Source organism: Tachysurus vachellii, chromosome 11, assembly GCF_030014155.1.
Source record: "Tachysurus vachellii isolate PV-2020 chromosome 11, HZAU_Pvac_v1, whole genome shotgun sequence".
NCBI lineage: Eukaryota > Metazoa > Chordata > Actinopteri > Siluriformes > Bagridae > Tachysurus > Tachysurus vachellii.
In genome coordinates this window covers 20,893,273-20,908,907 of record NC_083470.1, presented here as the reverse complement: position 1 = coordinate 20,908,907, position 15,635 = coordinate 20,893,273, and the positions used below count along the sequence as shown (strand labels likewise).

At 37.3% G+C, this 15,635-nt stretch overlaps 2 protein-coding genes across 2 annotated transcripts; both read left to right on the top strand.

Annotated features, from left to right (window-relative positions):
• The first annotated feature begins 7,871 nt into the window (after positions 1–7,871).
• nppal (natriuretic peptide A-like) lies at positions 7,872–8,822 on the top strand. The gene is made up of 3 exons (XM_060882096.1): positions 7,872–7,993; positions 8,171–8,485; positions 8,606–8,822. Exons 1-2 carry the CDS (start codon positions 7,910–7,912, stop codon positions 8,474–8,476), a joined length of 390 nt encoding a protein of 129 aa, XP_060738079.1. The 5' UTR covers positions 7,872–7,909; the 3' UTR covers positions 8,477–8,485; positions 8,606–8,822.
• A 2,102-nt stretch (positions 8,823–10,924) lies between these two features.
• Positions 10,925–15,024, top strand: LOC132853796 (uncharacterized). The gene is made up of 4 exons (XM_060881762.1): positions 10,925–11,144; positions 11,324–11,635; positions 13,708–13,881; positions 14,271–15,024. The coding sequence occupies exons 1-4, from the start codon at positions 11,028–11,030 to the stop codon at positions 14,559–14,561; spliced, it is 894 nt and encodes a 297-aa protein (XP_060737745.1). The 5' UTR covers positions 10,925–11,027; the 3' UTR covers positions 14,562–15,024.
• Positions 15,025–15,635: the final 611 nt, after the last annotated feature.

Sequence of the window (15,635 nt, the reverse complement as noted above, 5' to 3'; positions counted from 1 at the left end):
TATTCCAAATAAATTGTTAACTTGTTGACATAAATATATTCCTTTTCTCATGATGTTTTTTTTTTTGAGTATTTAATAAAATAATTGGAATGATTAAGTTTACACTTAATTATACTAATATAGATTAGTATTTGTCAAACTAATGATTCACCCCAAATTCTTTACCCCAAATGATTTATTAGCAACATATTATATATTTCTTATTTATTTATACATTGTGTATTATAACTAGTTTTAGAGAATGTGGTCCCAGTTTCCAGCAAGTTCTCTCTTTGTACACTAGGGGGCGATGTAAGATAATACATGTCTGTGTGCTGGGACGTGAAAAAAAACAAAAAAATAAAAATAAAAAAATAAGAATTGCAATTCTAGGATTAACGATTAGTCTTGCAATAACTCTAGTATCTGTGTGCATAGATAATGCAAACTCACTGGATAAATGACTGAAGATGTGTAATTCTGGTTCAAACTGAAGCTCAGCGAGAATATTTGGAAGTTGTTCACAGTGAGAATAGAATAGAATAGAATAGAATAGAATAGAATAGAATTTTTCATAAATGAATGATAAATATAATCTTAAAACCATCATAACATTCGAAAATCTGTAACATAATTAACCAACATTAACAATGTAACCATTATATATGAATTTAGAATTAATATAAGCTTAATAATAATAATATAATATTAGATGGTAATTAATGGGAGCATATTTATGTTTATTTATGACATGATAGGCAACATTAATTCCTGCGTTTAGCAGACACCCTTATCCAGAGCAAATTACATTTTAATCTCATTTTATACAACTAAGCATTAAGGGTCTTGCTCAGGGGCCCAGCAGTGGCAGCTTGGTGGACTTGGGAATCAACCTCATAACCTTTTGATTGGTAGTCCAGCACCTTAACCACTAGGCTACCACATCCCTCTGATTAATAAATATGAATAAATATTATACATGGCAAGGATTACCTTGTGGACCTCATCTTATTAAGTGAGGAAACTGGAAGTCACATGACAAACATCTCTCTCTCTCTCTCTCTCTCTCTCTCTCTCTCTCTCTCTCTCTCTCTGCATGTCAGTCACACTCACTTGTCTGGAGGTGTGGAAACTGCCAGGATCATTATTGGAAATGACTAGCAGCACATTCCAACAGATAATACAGCTGTCACGGGAATAGACTTCACCTCCTTCCCGCTCCACACTGATACAATTATTAGAGAAAGCGAAATCATAAAGCTAAAAAGTCTAGGTTTGATTATAGACAATCTGGCAACCTTCAGTAAATTAGTCACTGTGGTGATAGATGGTGACACTGCTATCAAGAGACGAAGGCATGGTCCCTGTCCATCAGTTGCTACCCAGAAATCAGCTGTGATTTCACGGTTAGAGAACCATTTAAAGATGAAAATATTTCACCTTGTTTATTACCAACGTCTTTAACATCCCTAGGCCTTGGCACAGGAGATGCATGAAAATATCCAAGTTTAGACTTTAAGCAAGAAATGGTTCTATCCTGTAACGCATGCTGTGGCATTTTATCCATGTCTTTTATGTGACCATGCTGCATGAAGGTGTCCATCACATTCCACCCCAAAAATGGCAGTGGTGTGTGACGGGTAAGGTGACAAACACAAGAGCCAAATATGCAGATCTCTCTCTCGCTCTCGCTCTCTCTCTCTCTCTCTCTCTCTCTCTCTCTCTCTCTCTCTGAATCTTATTCATCTTTATTCTGTTCAGCTGAGCTTTGTGTTTGAATGGCACTGCCGGACATTTGGCTAAGTTTCAAAGAAACACAGTCATAGTTTATGCATCAACAGAACAATACACATCCATTAATTATGAGCTCACCACAATGGTCTATTTTGTACACTTGTAAAATCTGTATGAACACGACTAATTGTGAGGGACTGCCATGGAGCTGAGTAACACCTAAATGAAAATGTTTTAAGTCATTTACCACCTGTAGATGCATGGATATGCAGATTTTGCTGCATTCTTGTCACAGTAGAATTACAAAAGCACAATGACAGGAAAAGTAAGGGGACTTGTGTGATAGGGAACACATTTGCTGCTTCGACATGAGTCACGGTAGGGAGGCTCGAGCCCTACGATCAGCCATTCATATCTGTCACTGAGATTATGCGGAGCACTAAAGACAATTTAATGACTCTTAAAAAAGCACTAATGGATTTATGTTGTGTTGGGGTATACAACAGGATGTAGGATTTACAAAACTGGCAAAGCATGACACCAAGACCCCCTTTTTTATATCAGTGTGATTACAATATAATCTACATGTTGGATTGTGATTTATTAAACATGATAATAGAGAAAAATACCAATCGACATATACAGTAAAATATAGATACAAATCTGGTCATTACTTTTTTCTTTTATTTGAATAGCGCTTTTAACAATAGACTTTGTCTCAAAGCAGCTTTACAGAACATACATAAACACAAATAAATAAATAAATAAATAGCTACACAAATTACTTGTTGATTTAAAATGCTGCTGGTAACTTCAGACATCAGAGGAGCGTCAAACATATGCTACCAAAAGACATTTTTTTTTCATTTCTCTCTTATTCATTTGTCAATATATATTCTTTAAAAGCTACAAGGTGGCCCTGAAAATAGAACAACCCCATTTGAGGGTCATTAAAACTCCATGGACATGTTATCTGCCCCTGATCTCGTGGAGTATTTCCCACATTAACACTGTCTTGTTTGTGGGAATGGAACCGACATTGACTCTCAGTTGAATACATTAAACGGTTTTGAGTCTGTAAATAAGATATCACAGCTTAGAACTGGCCTTTGATCAGGTGCTATTGTGATTCTTGCAAAGTTTACTGTACGTATATATACGTATGTTAAATCTGATGGTGTTTATCTATTTTGAAAAAAATTTTTTTCAAATAAATAAGAACAAATCTTCTCTGTGCTTTACTGTTGACAAAATGCTCCCATATCAATAGTTAAATATAGCCATTAGAGGAGCTAAATATATCTAATTAGGTCTTGGTTCCGCTAAAATAGTGTTATCTCTGTAAGAGGCATAGAGGTTATGGCACACATGTCAAATGGAGGCCTTTCAGCAGGCTGTAACACAGGAGACAGATAGCTTCTGACCCACCAGTTATGATGTAATTGAGGGTTTGTGGAAGCGCTATGAGTGCCAGTGGGACAAGAGGTCTCTTTTTACAATAGACGGAAACATTTTATAAAGGTACCTGTCCTACCTGCCTACAGCTCCCATGTGACTCTGACAATATTTAACACTGAAATTCATTGTAATGAAATGAGCTTCTTATTACCATGAACAGCTTGGGTCCAGTCTTCAGAAATTGCTTAGCATTTTTTTCAAGAACATGAAATGAATATATTTATGAATGTGTAATGAGGAAATGATACAGAATTTTATTTTTAAATATTTGTTTTTGGTACTGGGGACTAAATAATGAGTAACTGTTTTTTTTATTTTATTTGCATGATTCCTTTAAAACCTGAACGTAAGAAATTCTCCGAAGCCGTTTAGAAGTACCTGGTAGTGATCTATTTTTTACTCCACTAATTACCAAAGGAATTGCTTTTCTTGTCAGACTTTTTCCTGGTAAATACCAAGAAGTTAGGAAATAAACTGAAATAACTAAACTAAACTGAATGCTATGTGTATTTCCTTCTTTATGGGCGTACGTATGCCTGACTGCGATATAATCAGAGGAACCAAATAGATACTGGTTTTAAGTTTGAAGATTATAAATTGGATGTGATTGCCATTAAATTGGTCATCATACACGTTGTAACTTCCACACTTCACCCAAACCAAAAATAAGCTATTGAGCTTAAGCAGATGATACTGCATTCTTCAATGATTTCTGAATTGGAAATGAAAATGCTGGAACGGTGTTTCGGACATCAGCTGTCGAACATTCTTGTTGGGTCTTCAGCGATAAGGCTGCCTGTGTCATCCAACAGTGTGAGAAGATGCCGATGACATATTCATCACGCTGAAAAGACACATGCAACAGAACATCCGAGCCTTTATCAGCTGTGAGATTCCTTTGAGACACATAAATATGTGTGAGTAATCCAGAGGGTCAGAGTTCTCATTTTTTAGATTAAGACTTCCACTGCATTTTTTGTAGTTTTTTTAGTTCCTTCCTGAACAAACAAAACATAGCGTAAAAATCAACTAAACTTCATTTCTATAAAATCTTAATCTGTTCTTAAAGTGGAATTGAGATCCAGGACTGTCTTTGTGACAGTCACGTTCGTCTACTTGAATTTTGGTAAATCATGGCTTTGAGAAGCAAAGCTTTATGCTTTACGGTGGCACTGTCATGCTGGAACATGTTGGGACCTCGTAGTTCCTGTAAAGGAAAATTGTAATGAAACAAACTTATAAGCAAGTCATTTTTTGGCAATATGTTGAACCTTAGATAGAGTGATATAGAACCAGAATAGTACGGCACTTGAACTAGGATATGACCAACCACAAAAACAGCTTGTGATAGCTAGTGTGGGAAGTGATAGCTCAGTGGTTAAGGTGTTGAACTACTGATCAGAAGGTCATGAGTTTGAATACCAGTGCCATCATGCTGTCACTCCTGGGCCCCTGAGCAAGGCCCTTAACTCTCCATTGCTCACTTGTATGAATAAAAGTTGCTCTGGATAAGGGTGTCTGCCAAATGTTTTAAGTTAGGGTGAAGTCAAATAATCCCATAGATGCATCACACTGAGTCGAGTCTTAATTGTCATTCCTCTGATCACATTCAGATATAACGTTAAGAATGAAATGCTCTATAGTGTACAATAATCAACACAGTGACACCGAATACTTCATTAAACAATCTTTTCAAACAGTACTAAACATTCATCTAACAATTAGTCTTTTGTAAAATGTGCAATGAGTTGAATGAAATGAGGTTAAGTGCCATCAGACTGATTTGATAAGGAGTCTAATGGCCTGTGATTGTTTATGTAGTTGTTCATGAATCTGGTCAACTTGGCCTAAATGCTCCAATAGCCTGCTAGTGTATCATTAAATCTGTATACGTTTCAACCACAGGCATTTACATAACTCATCCTGCACCTCTATTGTTGTTACCTCTATTGTGAACTGCACAAGTGTTCAGTACACAGTATACATTGCTCTAGAGTCTTTCTGGAGCTGTACCTACAGTATGAGTGTTATCTACACTCATCCATTTGAAAACAAAAATCCAAGCATATCATCATCGCTTCTTCAGATCTGTAAGAAATTCACATGATCTGGTTCAGTAAAATTTGGATGGAACTGATACAACATGATTATTAATGTGTTACTAGTAAATATTGGATTTGAATAGATCAAATTTATGATAATGTAGCAGTAGTATTTCGAATGCTCTGTCTCTAATACACAAAAATGTTGATATGTGATGTTTTGTTATAAGGATCTCAATCAGTCAATGACTAGGTTGGATCATATTCCCGTTTCTTGGTTGTTTATAGCTAGCCTATATAAGAGCAGCTCTTTTTTCCTTTTTTCTTTTTAGTTTTATGTCTTCTTGGCTTTTTTGTGGAAAGTGTGAGAGTCTCAGTCTCAGTATTCATGCCCTGAGGCCCATTGCCATCCAGCGTGAGAGACTAAGCCAGAGAAAGTCAGCATGAGCGATGGTCTCCTGCTAGCTCTGAACTGAAGCACAATGTGGAGGCAGACAGGGACTGATTAGTTTTATAGTGTCTGTTGGCACCTACAGAACAACTGTTGGTGAAATGGCTTGAAACCCATCTGGCACATTTCTCCTTGTACCAAAGATTATATAAAGTCTACATTCTAGAAACGATAGAGTATTCTTTTCTAGTGCTTGTTTTATTTACTCCATGGTATGAACCATAATGTATTTCACATCTATATATAAAACATCTCTTCTCTAGTGATTCATCAGGTGACATTTGCAAACGGATGTCCTTTGGATAACTCAGGCCTGCCATTAAAATCCTAATTATCTCTAAGACTCTTAATCATGACAATGAGTTGTGCTCAGTGATCTGTACCAGGGCATGACAGAGGTGAGCAGGTGAAATGTGTAGATTCAGGATATCCTTGAGAGAAAACACACCTCACACTCTGTCACACACCCTCACACACCTCGTTCACATCATCACACAGACAGCTTGATTAACAGAAGTAACCACAGGTTATGGAGGCATTCTCTTGTTGATGGCTGAAGCTCTCTGATTGTTTATGGTTATGATGTTTTTAATGGCTCCCATGGAACCCCTCATGACGTATATATAATGAGTTGCCCTTTTTAAAAGCTAGAAAGAATCTAGGAACATTTTTATTGGTAGTCTTCATTACCAGTACTGATGATCTATTTATATGTATATATGTTGGTTGCTGCTTTGTGCAACTAGCAATGAACTCCTTGTGCTGAATTTCATATTTAAGATGTTATTTACTGCTTTTAAACTGTCTCTTTAACAGATTGATGCATCTTGATTCATAAGCATTGTGTACCGCATACTCTTGTGACAGTTTCCCTTCACTGCTCCATGCTTGTGTATATGTGCAATTTACAGCACCTTGCACTCCTCAGGTTTGTCCCCTGTTTACTTCCACCCACCACCCAGCTATCCCCTATCATACAATTAACACCTACCAACCAGGGTGAGTCAAGGGCTTTCTGCATCACAGGACATTGTAACATGCTCAGAGGAGTGCTGTCTTCTAAATACATGAGCTCACAGATGCCTGATTGCTCATACTGCAATAAATATACCGAATAAATAAACACCATAGTGTTTGTTAACGTTTTTGTCAGGTTACTTTTATTGTAGGAAGATGCTGCAGTACAGTACTCTTGATGTTTTCTCATAGCTAATTTCTTTGTTTTTATCGTCATTTCTAATCGTGAAATACGTCCACATGACTGCCATTTTTAGGTGTCATTACATTGACACATCAGTGAACACTAGGCTGTACACAGTCCCCGGTAGCAGTAATTGCACTGATGCATCCCTTACTATACGTAATTTTTTAAGGTGATGGGTTTATCACCTTATGGGTTTATATAATCCAGCAATCCAGCTACCTTTTATTTTACAGCAAATGACCTCAGTGCACAGACAGGCTGAAGGACACGGATGTGAGGTGATTTCTACATTACAAAAGTACATTATAATACCTTTTTATTACTCAAAAACAAAAAGATTACATGTGGTTTTGTTGTTTTTCTGTTTAGTAATCATGGTTACCTGTTACCATGATATTTTATTAAATGTTACCATGATATTTTATTAAAAGGTTACAAAACCTTGTGCAAAACATCTTTTTAAAAATCATTTCTAGCTAAGACTTCCAATATTTACTGCAAAAAAAAATGCATGCATGCATGTGTGAATTTCCTAGATATTAACCATTTGAAATATCAACTTGTTTCACCTCCTACAGGCTCAGGGGCACAGCAGTTTAGAAGCAGTCTATGAAAGTATTGTTTCTTTGTAAGCCTTTCCTACTATATGGTCTTTTAATGTGTATCTCTTGCTTCCAAATTAGTTTTCCCAAATTACTGGGCTATTCAGACCTTATTAAAGATGCAAAAAATATATGAAGCGCATGAAGTTACAGTTCAGTGTCTGGTGCTTTATGTAAAAGGATCCGTATTATGTTGCAACCCTGACATTAGGGTAATTTGGCACTTCGAGCCCAGTCAGTGGATGTGAAGTTAGGAAGAAAACGAATTTTCCCTGATTCACCCCCTCCCTTCCATTATACTTTACAGCTCGTTTGGTTTCTTTGGCAGCCCGTGACGAAAGCAGTGAGGGTATAAAGCGCGCACCTGGAGACTGCGCTCGGGCATCTGTCGTGAGGAGGAAAGCTCAGAAACCGGCCACGTAGCCACAGCAAACGCAACATGACCGCCAACTTTTGCGTGTTCTGCCTCTCCTCGCTCCTGCTGTTGAACTTCATCGGGGCCAAACCGCTCTCCGAGTTACAGGTGAGCAAAAGCCTGGTGCGCACCGCACTATTAAATTCACTGCTCTGCTTTTTACGCATTCACTTTAAGGTCATCATACTTGCACATCTCTAATAGGGTATTTTTTGGATTTGGCAAATATATAAGCTTTGATTCTGTGTTGTGCATGGTTTAAAACTGTATGACTATTTTACTTAGGAGAGTCTTAAGGAGCTCTTTGGAGAGGACCAAACTGCGAACGCGCCTTTCCTCGGACCGGAGTCGGAGTCGTCGTCGGAGTCGGAGCGGGGAGGTGGGACAGCGGAGCGTCGTGCTCTGAGTGGAAGCGACTGGACAGTCGGGGAGATCAGCAGCGCGCTCGCTGCTAAGGAGAACGCGCTGGATCGCCTCATCGGGGACATCCTGTCTGTGTCCAAACGCAGTCGCTTTAAAAAAGGTGGCCTAAGGAGCTGTTTTGGTGTTAGGCTAGAGCGCATCGGCTCATTCAGTGGTCTCGGATGCTAGAAGCGTCAGGTACATCCAGTGTATTTTTCCACTTGTTGAGAAATATAATAAATACATATCTCAAACATCCTTAATGTGCGTATTTTATTGTTTAATGCCCTCTTCTCCACTCTCTTCTCCTCACTACAGGAGCAGTTTATACTGGAACAGGGCACTGAAACTCCTTACTTGAACTCCTTGGGCAGGGCACATGTCTTATTATTATTACTGTTATTATCATTTTTTTAAAACGTAACTTTATTTTAAAATATGGCCATGTTTACAGCTGTGCACAGCGCATCATCTGCTGAGTGTTATTTATTCTGTGGTAACTGTTTTTTAAAGCTGATCATCTAAAGCTTTTACTGCTTCTTGTGTGTATGTATTTATTTCTTGTTCAAATTCATGTTATAGACTCAATGGTGTGGAATAATGAATAAATATTTTGCATAATATGTGTGTCAGTCTTGTTTAACTCATATCGGGTGCAGATGAAAATGACACAGGGCAAAAATGTCTTGTTGTGTGTGTGTGTGTGTGGGGGGGGGGGTTTAGAGAAAAAAGATATCACCACCTATACTGCTTTAATAGGCACACATTAAGCAGACAGTTATAAGGCCAACGGACCATGGACACAAACCTCTTATTTACCAACATTACATGTAGGAGACCATTATACTATACTATGAAGTATGCTGCCCCATATTACAGTCCTGGTCTAATAATTAAAATATTTATCAAACATGATATTTCTTTCATTTGATTTCAAGATATATATACAGGGATCAGCTAAATAAGACAGTTGTCAGTTCATATATTTTATTATTTAAACTGCGGCTGAAGTAATTATTCACTAATTGGACAACAGACCGATGAAGACTGGAGTTGGGGATGGAGAAAGTTATAAAGAAGAGCAAACACCGGTGGGTTTGCAAGAGAGAGAGAGAGAGAGAGAGAGAGAGAGAGAGAGAGATATTCCATCAAACTATTTGTTTTGTAACAAAATGTATACATTTTTTTGCAAACTTTACAGCACAGAAACATCTGCTATAATATTCAAACAAGAAGCCAGAGAGCACTCATTAATTCAGACTCAATCCAGATCATCCCTGATTCACTCCTCTGCAGCTAACCTCACAGGATTTTTGTGAGGTTTAGGTCAAATGCTTGAATCTATGGGGCATTTGGATATGTTTTGGATATTTTACTTACTGGAAGATAAAGCCGTGACCCAGTTTGTAAACTCTTGGCAGAGGCAACCAGATTATCATTTAAAAGCTTTTGGTTTGTCAGGGTGTCCTTCCTCAGGGCCTTTGGAGGAAAAATCAGCCCCATATTCCAATCCTCCTCAAGATTCCTTCATATTATAAAAAAATCCCATTTTAAGTATTTCTTGGCAAAATGTTTTTGTATTTGTCTCATTTGAATATAGAACCTGGTTTCATTCAGAACCACGTGTTCATATTTGTGATTAGATGAAAGAAACAAGTCTCCTGGGACTCTGATGACAGTTTGTTTGTATGGGGAGGTATAAAATGAAAGATTTTGAGATACAGCTTTCTGTAAATCTCTAACAGTATGGGGACAAAGTATGCAGGACCATTACAGCTCTGCTTGTGTTAAACCTCATAATTATAGCTCTAACAATGTACATGGACATGTTCTTGTAATTTTATAGCGTTTAAATATAACACACTACTGTCTCATTTAATTAGTGTATTTTCTAATATTTCCCATGTTGATGATGAGTGACAGGGAATTTGGCTTGTGTGTCATCTATAATTACACTGTGTCAAATATACACTGAGTGCAACAGGAAGTCAAATATACACAGGATCAGTGACTATTTGTTCAAATACTTTTCAAGGGGTGAAAGTGATCATGTGGTTTCATAAAAAATGTGTGTATTACAATTTCAGTATGTCAGATCATTGTCTTGATCTTTATGAAGGTTGCCAATAATTCTGGAGCTGACTGTTAACACAGTAGGTAGGAATATAAAGCCTACAGTATTATATATACACACAATCACACATACATGTAGATCTATATGTTTGTGCATATATATATATATATATATATATATATATATATATATATATATATATATATATATATATATATATATATATAAATAAAACCTACAGTATTATATACTGTATACACACACACACACACACACACACATAGACCTATATGTTTATTTGTGTGCCATTATGTCACCAAAATAAACATAAAGAGTCTTAACAGTACGTAACTTCAGGGAACCACTTTCCCAAGCTCGGTATCTAAACACGGGGCATTGCACACGATGTCATAGTGCTCATATCAGCTACAATGAAGCTTTAAAAGGAGTTATTTCCGACAGACAGCTTTATCACATGAGGTGTTGGAATGCAGCCTCTAATTCCTCACATAACTTTTGTGAGTCAGACTTTAACGTATAAAAGAGCTCCATCTCACAGTATGAAGCTATTATACACAGACAACAGACACAGCTTCCAAAAGCTAAAAGCTTAAGGAATCACATTCAAGCAAGCAGATCCTAAGGAATCTTAAGGAAACAGAGAACATGTCGACATTTTACATTCCATCTGTTGGCTTTTTACTGCTTATAAGTTTGGCGTTCACAAGCGCCCACCCGCTACAAAGTACAGCCTTGACCACAGAAGACTTGGACATCTTGAAGGTACGTGTAGACATAATTACAGTACAGTAGGTTTATAATTATTACAGTTATAGTAGGTTCATAATTATTATTTCTATGTATGCTGAAGTTCAGCTGGACACAACACATTATCACATTATCACATTCAGCTTTGCAATATGTCTCTGTATAAACTGTATGATATGATTATTCTCAAACAGCTTCTGCTCAGCCAACTGGAAGAATCAGTTCCCTTTCAAACACTGGAACCGGAAGTGGAAGAAACAGTGGTTAAGGAAGATGAAGTTGTATCTCAGCCTGAGTTGCTTGCTAGGGACTTTCTCTCTGCTAGGGACCTGAAGACAGTTCGCCAAGACTCCAGCTCCAAGAAGTACTCGGGTTGTTTTGGCCGCCGTCTGGACCGGATCGGCTCCATGTCGACTCTGGGCTGCAACACTGTTAGACACCAGAGTAAGTTAACATTATCATTCCACAGGCTTCCACTTTCTCAGAGCAAGTGCAAAGCAGTCAAGGTGGCAGACATTCCACAAATCTGCCACTTGCTCTGAGATTAGCTGTCATTGGGTGATAAACACATTTTTTTTCTGAATTACAGAAAATTGTTTGTTCTTTTCAATCGCTTATTATTCTTATTTTGTTCTTAATTTTTCCAGGACCACAGAGAAAATGAGGTCTTAAGCAGAACTGCTGTCATTGACTGAGATGATGTCAGATTAATTTGTTAAATGTGCATTTATTTATTAAAATATTTATTGATCTGTCTGGATATAAATGTATATTTATATGCATTCTTTATTTATGCTCAATAGTCAGTTGTATATGTAAATGAAATATTCAATAAATGATGATGAAAAAAATACAAAACTCCTGCTTATAATGTATTGTTTAATTTGTAATTATATAATTTTTAATTAATTGAATAATTTGTCACAATATTTCAAATTATATATGCGAATGTGTTGCATTATTTTGTTCAGCACCATGGAGAGCGTAATCTCCAGGCAAACACTGCTGCAGGAATCTTGTCTCTTAAAAAGTTACAACATTCTACATGGTGATGACAAATAAATCAACTTACTTTATCTCATGATAAATAAAGGATAAATAAAAGATTTTGTCTTACCTCATATCTTTAGGGTCTAGCTGTTCTCCATGCACCTCATACTAATTTAGGCCTGTAACAAGTTCAATGAATTATTCAAAATTGAGATTACAGCTTTGGTTAGCATTATTAAGTGAAAAATGGACAGAGACAGACATTGTAGGACATGTTATTTGTTGTTGACCCCGATGTACAAAGAAGACTTTTTTTAATTTCAGGGTCTTTCAGGCATCCAGTTATTAATGTCAAATCCAATCAACAGTAATTTTGGCCAACAACACAGTTTATTTGTGTACTTTCTTGTTAACAAGACAAAAGTTAAAAACTAAAGTTTTACTAGATTTAGCTAGCCTGACACCATGATGCATAACTATTCACTTTCATAACTATTATGAATTACTCAAGAAATACTCTGGAAGTATTTATTGGAGTGAGGAATACTTGACACTTGTGAGTTTAAAAGGTTAATGACCGACTGATATCAGATAACATAACATGCAGTGGAGCCACGCTAGATTTGTCCTCACTATGAACTCCATTGGTTTAAATTGACCAATTTCATGTTTACCCTCGTGTTAATTAATAAGCATGACAGGTATTGCCTTAATATTTACAGCTACAGTCAATGGTAAGATCAGATCTAACAGACCATTACAAGGAAACTATTCATTACTAGCAATTCATTATCATTCTTAAATTCATGCCACAATTTTTAAACTCACTGTTAACTGAGCATATTTATCAACATATTATTCATTAGGTGCTATAAATTATTTGGTAACTACAGTGAAACTAACCTCAAGAATTTATGTAGAAGGACTATAATGATGAGGCTGGACTCCCCCGTGGCTCTTGATTTCCAAATAGATAAAGCGTTTAACAGTTTAATGGTCAATGCCTGTTAATCTTAATTTTTTTCCAGGAAAAAAATTAATTTAAATTAATTATTTTTTCCAGTTTTCAAGGAAAAAACTGAGCTAGATTTTTCCTTATATCCTATCAGCTACTGTTGACTTACAGTATCGATGGAAACTATTGCACTTTTTTACTTCAAAAACTTCTGCCACATATTTAAGCACGAAGGTTAAAAGATTTCTTAACATATTACTGAGATATAAGGTTTTCTCAGTCTAAATATGGAACACGCATGGTCTGACCATCCAAACATTATATTTAGTGTAGGTTGAAGTTATCAGTTCTGACCTGATGCTCCAACAATGCAAGGCATGTGTAGTGGATGAATGCCTGATGATGGGTGTCACGTCTTCTTCCTGCCCTCAAAAACTGCTCTTGAGGTCACTGACTGTTTGTGTCTGACTCGTCGCCCACCACAACCTCGCTCTCAAAGGCACCTCACGTAGCACCAAACAGCCACTTAAAAGGAAATCTAGCCCAAGAACCTATCGGAGGCGAGGTGTTGGAATGCACTTCACGTGGCTTATGAAAGGGTGAGTCCTGGATGGATGACTGTCTCAATAAAAGACAAAGCCAAGCACACAGCCATCACAGAAAATTATAGTCAAGCCTCAAAGGAAGTCAGGGATGGTTAAAGGAATTATTCTAGCAGGATTCCTGGTCCTGCTCTGTCATGAGCTAGCTGCACAAGCTCACATGTTGAGTAGGCACAACACTGCCAACAGCATCAGCAAGATCAAGGTATGTTTAAAACCTGAGCTGAAACACTGATGATTTGTCTATTTAACTCTTTTATATTGCTGTTAAAACAAATGACTAAATAGTTGTCGAGAAAAGGTGTGACCTTTGTTTTGATGAGTTGAAGAACTTACATTATCAGAAAGTAGTTATCAGATTTACAATATGAGCATATGAGACTAAATTTGTCCATCTGTAGTTACCTAAAATGTACATCAAAGTAGTGTACACCAGTTTAATGAAATGTTGTTGGAGAACATGCATAAAGCAGTGCCAAACATGAGTTGTTGCTTCTGCTCTAGCAGGACACATCAAGATGACCTTGAAAACATAGGGAACTTTCGACCCAACAGCCACTAAACCATTAATCTTCTTCATGATGTGTTTCACAGAACTTGCTCCAGCAGCTTGAAGAAGCCTTGGTAGCTGAAGAGGATACAGAAGGTGCTGTGGATTATGAGGACAGGAACATAGCACTAAGCCAAAGCCAGGCTTTTCCAGGCAGGGAGGACCAGCAACCGAATGAGGACAGCAACACTGATGAGGGACTCGAGATGCAGAGGAAGCACCTCATGGATCTCCTTCTGTCCACAAGGAGCAAGAACTTCTCTGGCTGCTTCGGCGGAAGGTTGGACCGCATCGGCTCCTCCAGCAGTCTCGGCTGCAACGGTATGAAAGGTTAAATGTTTTGTCAGGCTCTGCCGAGAGACTGGATCTGTTTGAAGTTCATGAGGACAGCATGCAAGAAACAGTGCTTCAGAAAAACCTGCTGAAAAACTGTTGGCCTGGGCGAGCATACATTTAGGGTATTGGTGTGAATGTGTGAATGCAAATCAGTGATTAATAGTTCTAAGATTGATTTAAATTTGAGCATAGTTTCTGTCTGAAGATCCATTTATTAACACACAGGACCGAGAGCTAACGGATGCTTTATTGATTTTAATTTTATAAAGATCACATCGTTTTGTCTGTGTATTCACATTGTACTTACCAGCTGGAGTTTATTTATCTAAAACATTCTTTGTTTTGACTGTTTTCTTTTATATGCACGTCAATAATCTACATGTATGTACTGTTTCTCTTTCCAGTCAAATCAAAGTGACTTTAAGATGTCTGTGTGAATAAATAAATACATCCATTATTATGTCTCAGTCTGAAAAATGTTTTTGTCTCAAAGATTTCATTTAACGTTCGGAAATATTTTCTCCGGAAGTGATCTCTTACCATGTCCTCTATAAGTTATATATACATGAACCTAAAATTAGTCACGATATCATTGGACTCAAATCCAGGCACTTTAGCACATTATCACATTAAAAACATACCAGCAGGAAGAAAGCGTGTTCGGAAATTCCACTCCCACCTACTCATCCTAGGTATCTAATGAAGTCTTGCCTAATGGACCAAGCTTATTAGTGGATATATCGCTAAATTGTGACTAATGAAAACCTGACTAATGGATGAGGTCTATGAGAGAGTGCAAAGCTACAACAGATCAACGACCAGTGCAGCAGCAGGAGGTCATTAGCATTGAGCTTGTTGACACCTGCGCTAACCTTTACTGAAAAGCCTGAGCTGCATTGCCTTTAATCCTATTATCTTAGCCTCTAAGGGTCCACTCTTTGATTACATTAATAATGCTCTGGTTCTCAGAGTATGTCGTGTCGGACGACTCTGATTAAAAAGCTGCCGTGTTTCCGTCGACTGCACACAGCCGCCTCATCAAATTCTAACAGACTGTCAATGGCTCATCTTTT

Excerpts from the sequence above, each read along its gene's own strand:
- LOC132853796 (XM_060881762.1), top strand. The coding sequence starts at position 11,028 with ATGTCGACATTTTACATTCCATCTGTTGGCTTTTTACTGCTTATAAGT. Across the intron at positions 11,145-11,323 it reads AAGACTTGGACATCTTGAAG|CTTCTGCTCAGCCAACTGGA; the intron begins GTACGTGTAGAC and ends ATTCTCAAACAG. Across the intron at positions 11,636-13,707 it reads GCAAGTGCAAAGCAGTCAAG|ACAAAGCCAAGCACACAGCC; the intron begins GTGGCAGACATT and ends TCTCAATAAAAG.
- nppal (XM_060882096.1), top strand. The coding sequence starts at position 7,910 with ATGACCGCCAACTTTTGCGTGTTCTGCCTCTCCTCGCTCCTGCTGTTG. Across the intron at positions 7,994-8,170 it reads AACCGCTCTCCGAGTTACAG|GAGAGTCTTAAGGAGCTCTT; the intron begins GTGAGCAAAAGC and ends TATTTTACTTAG.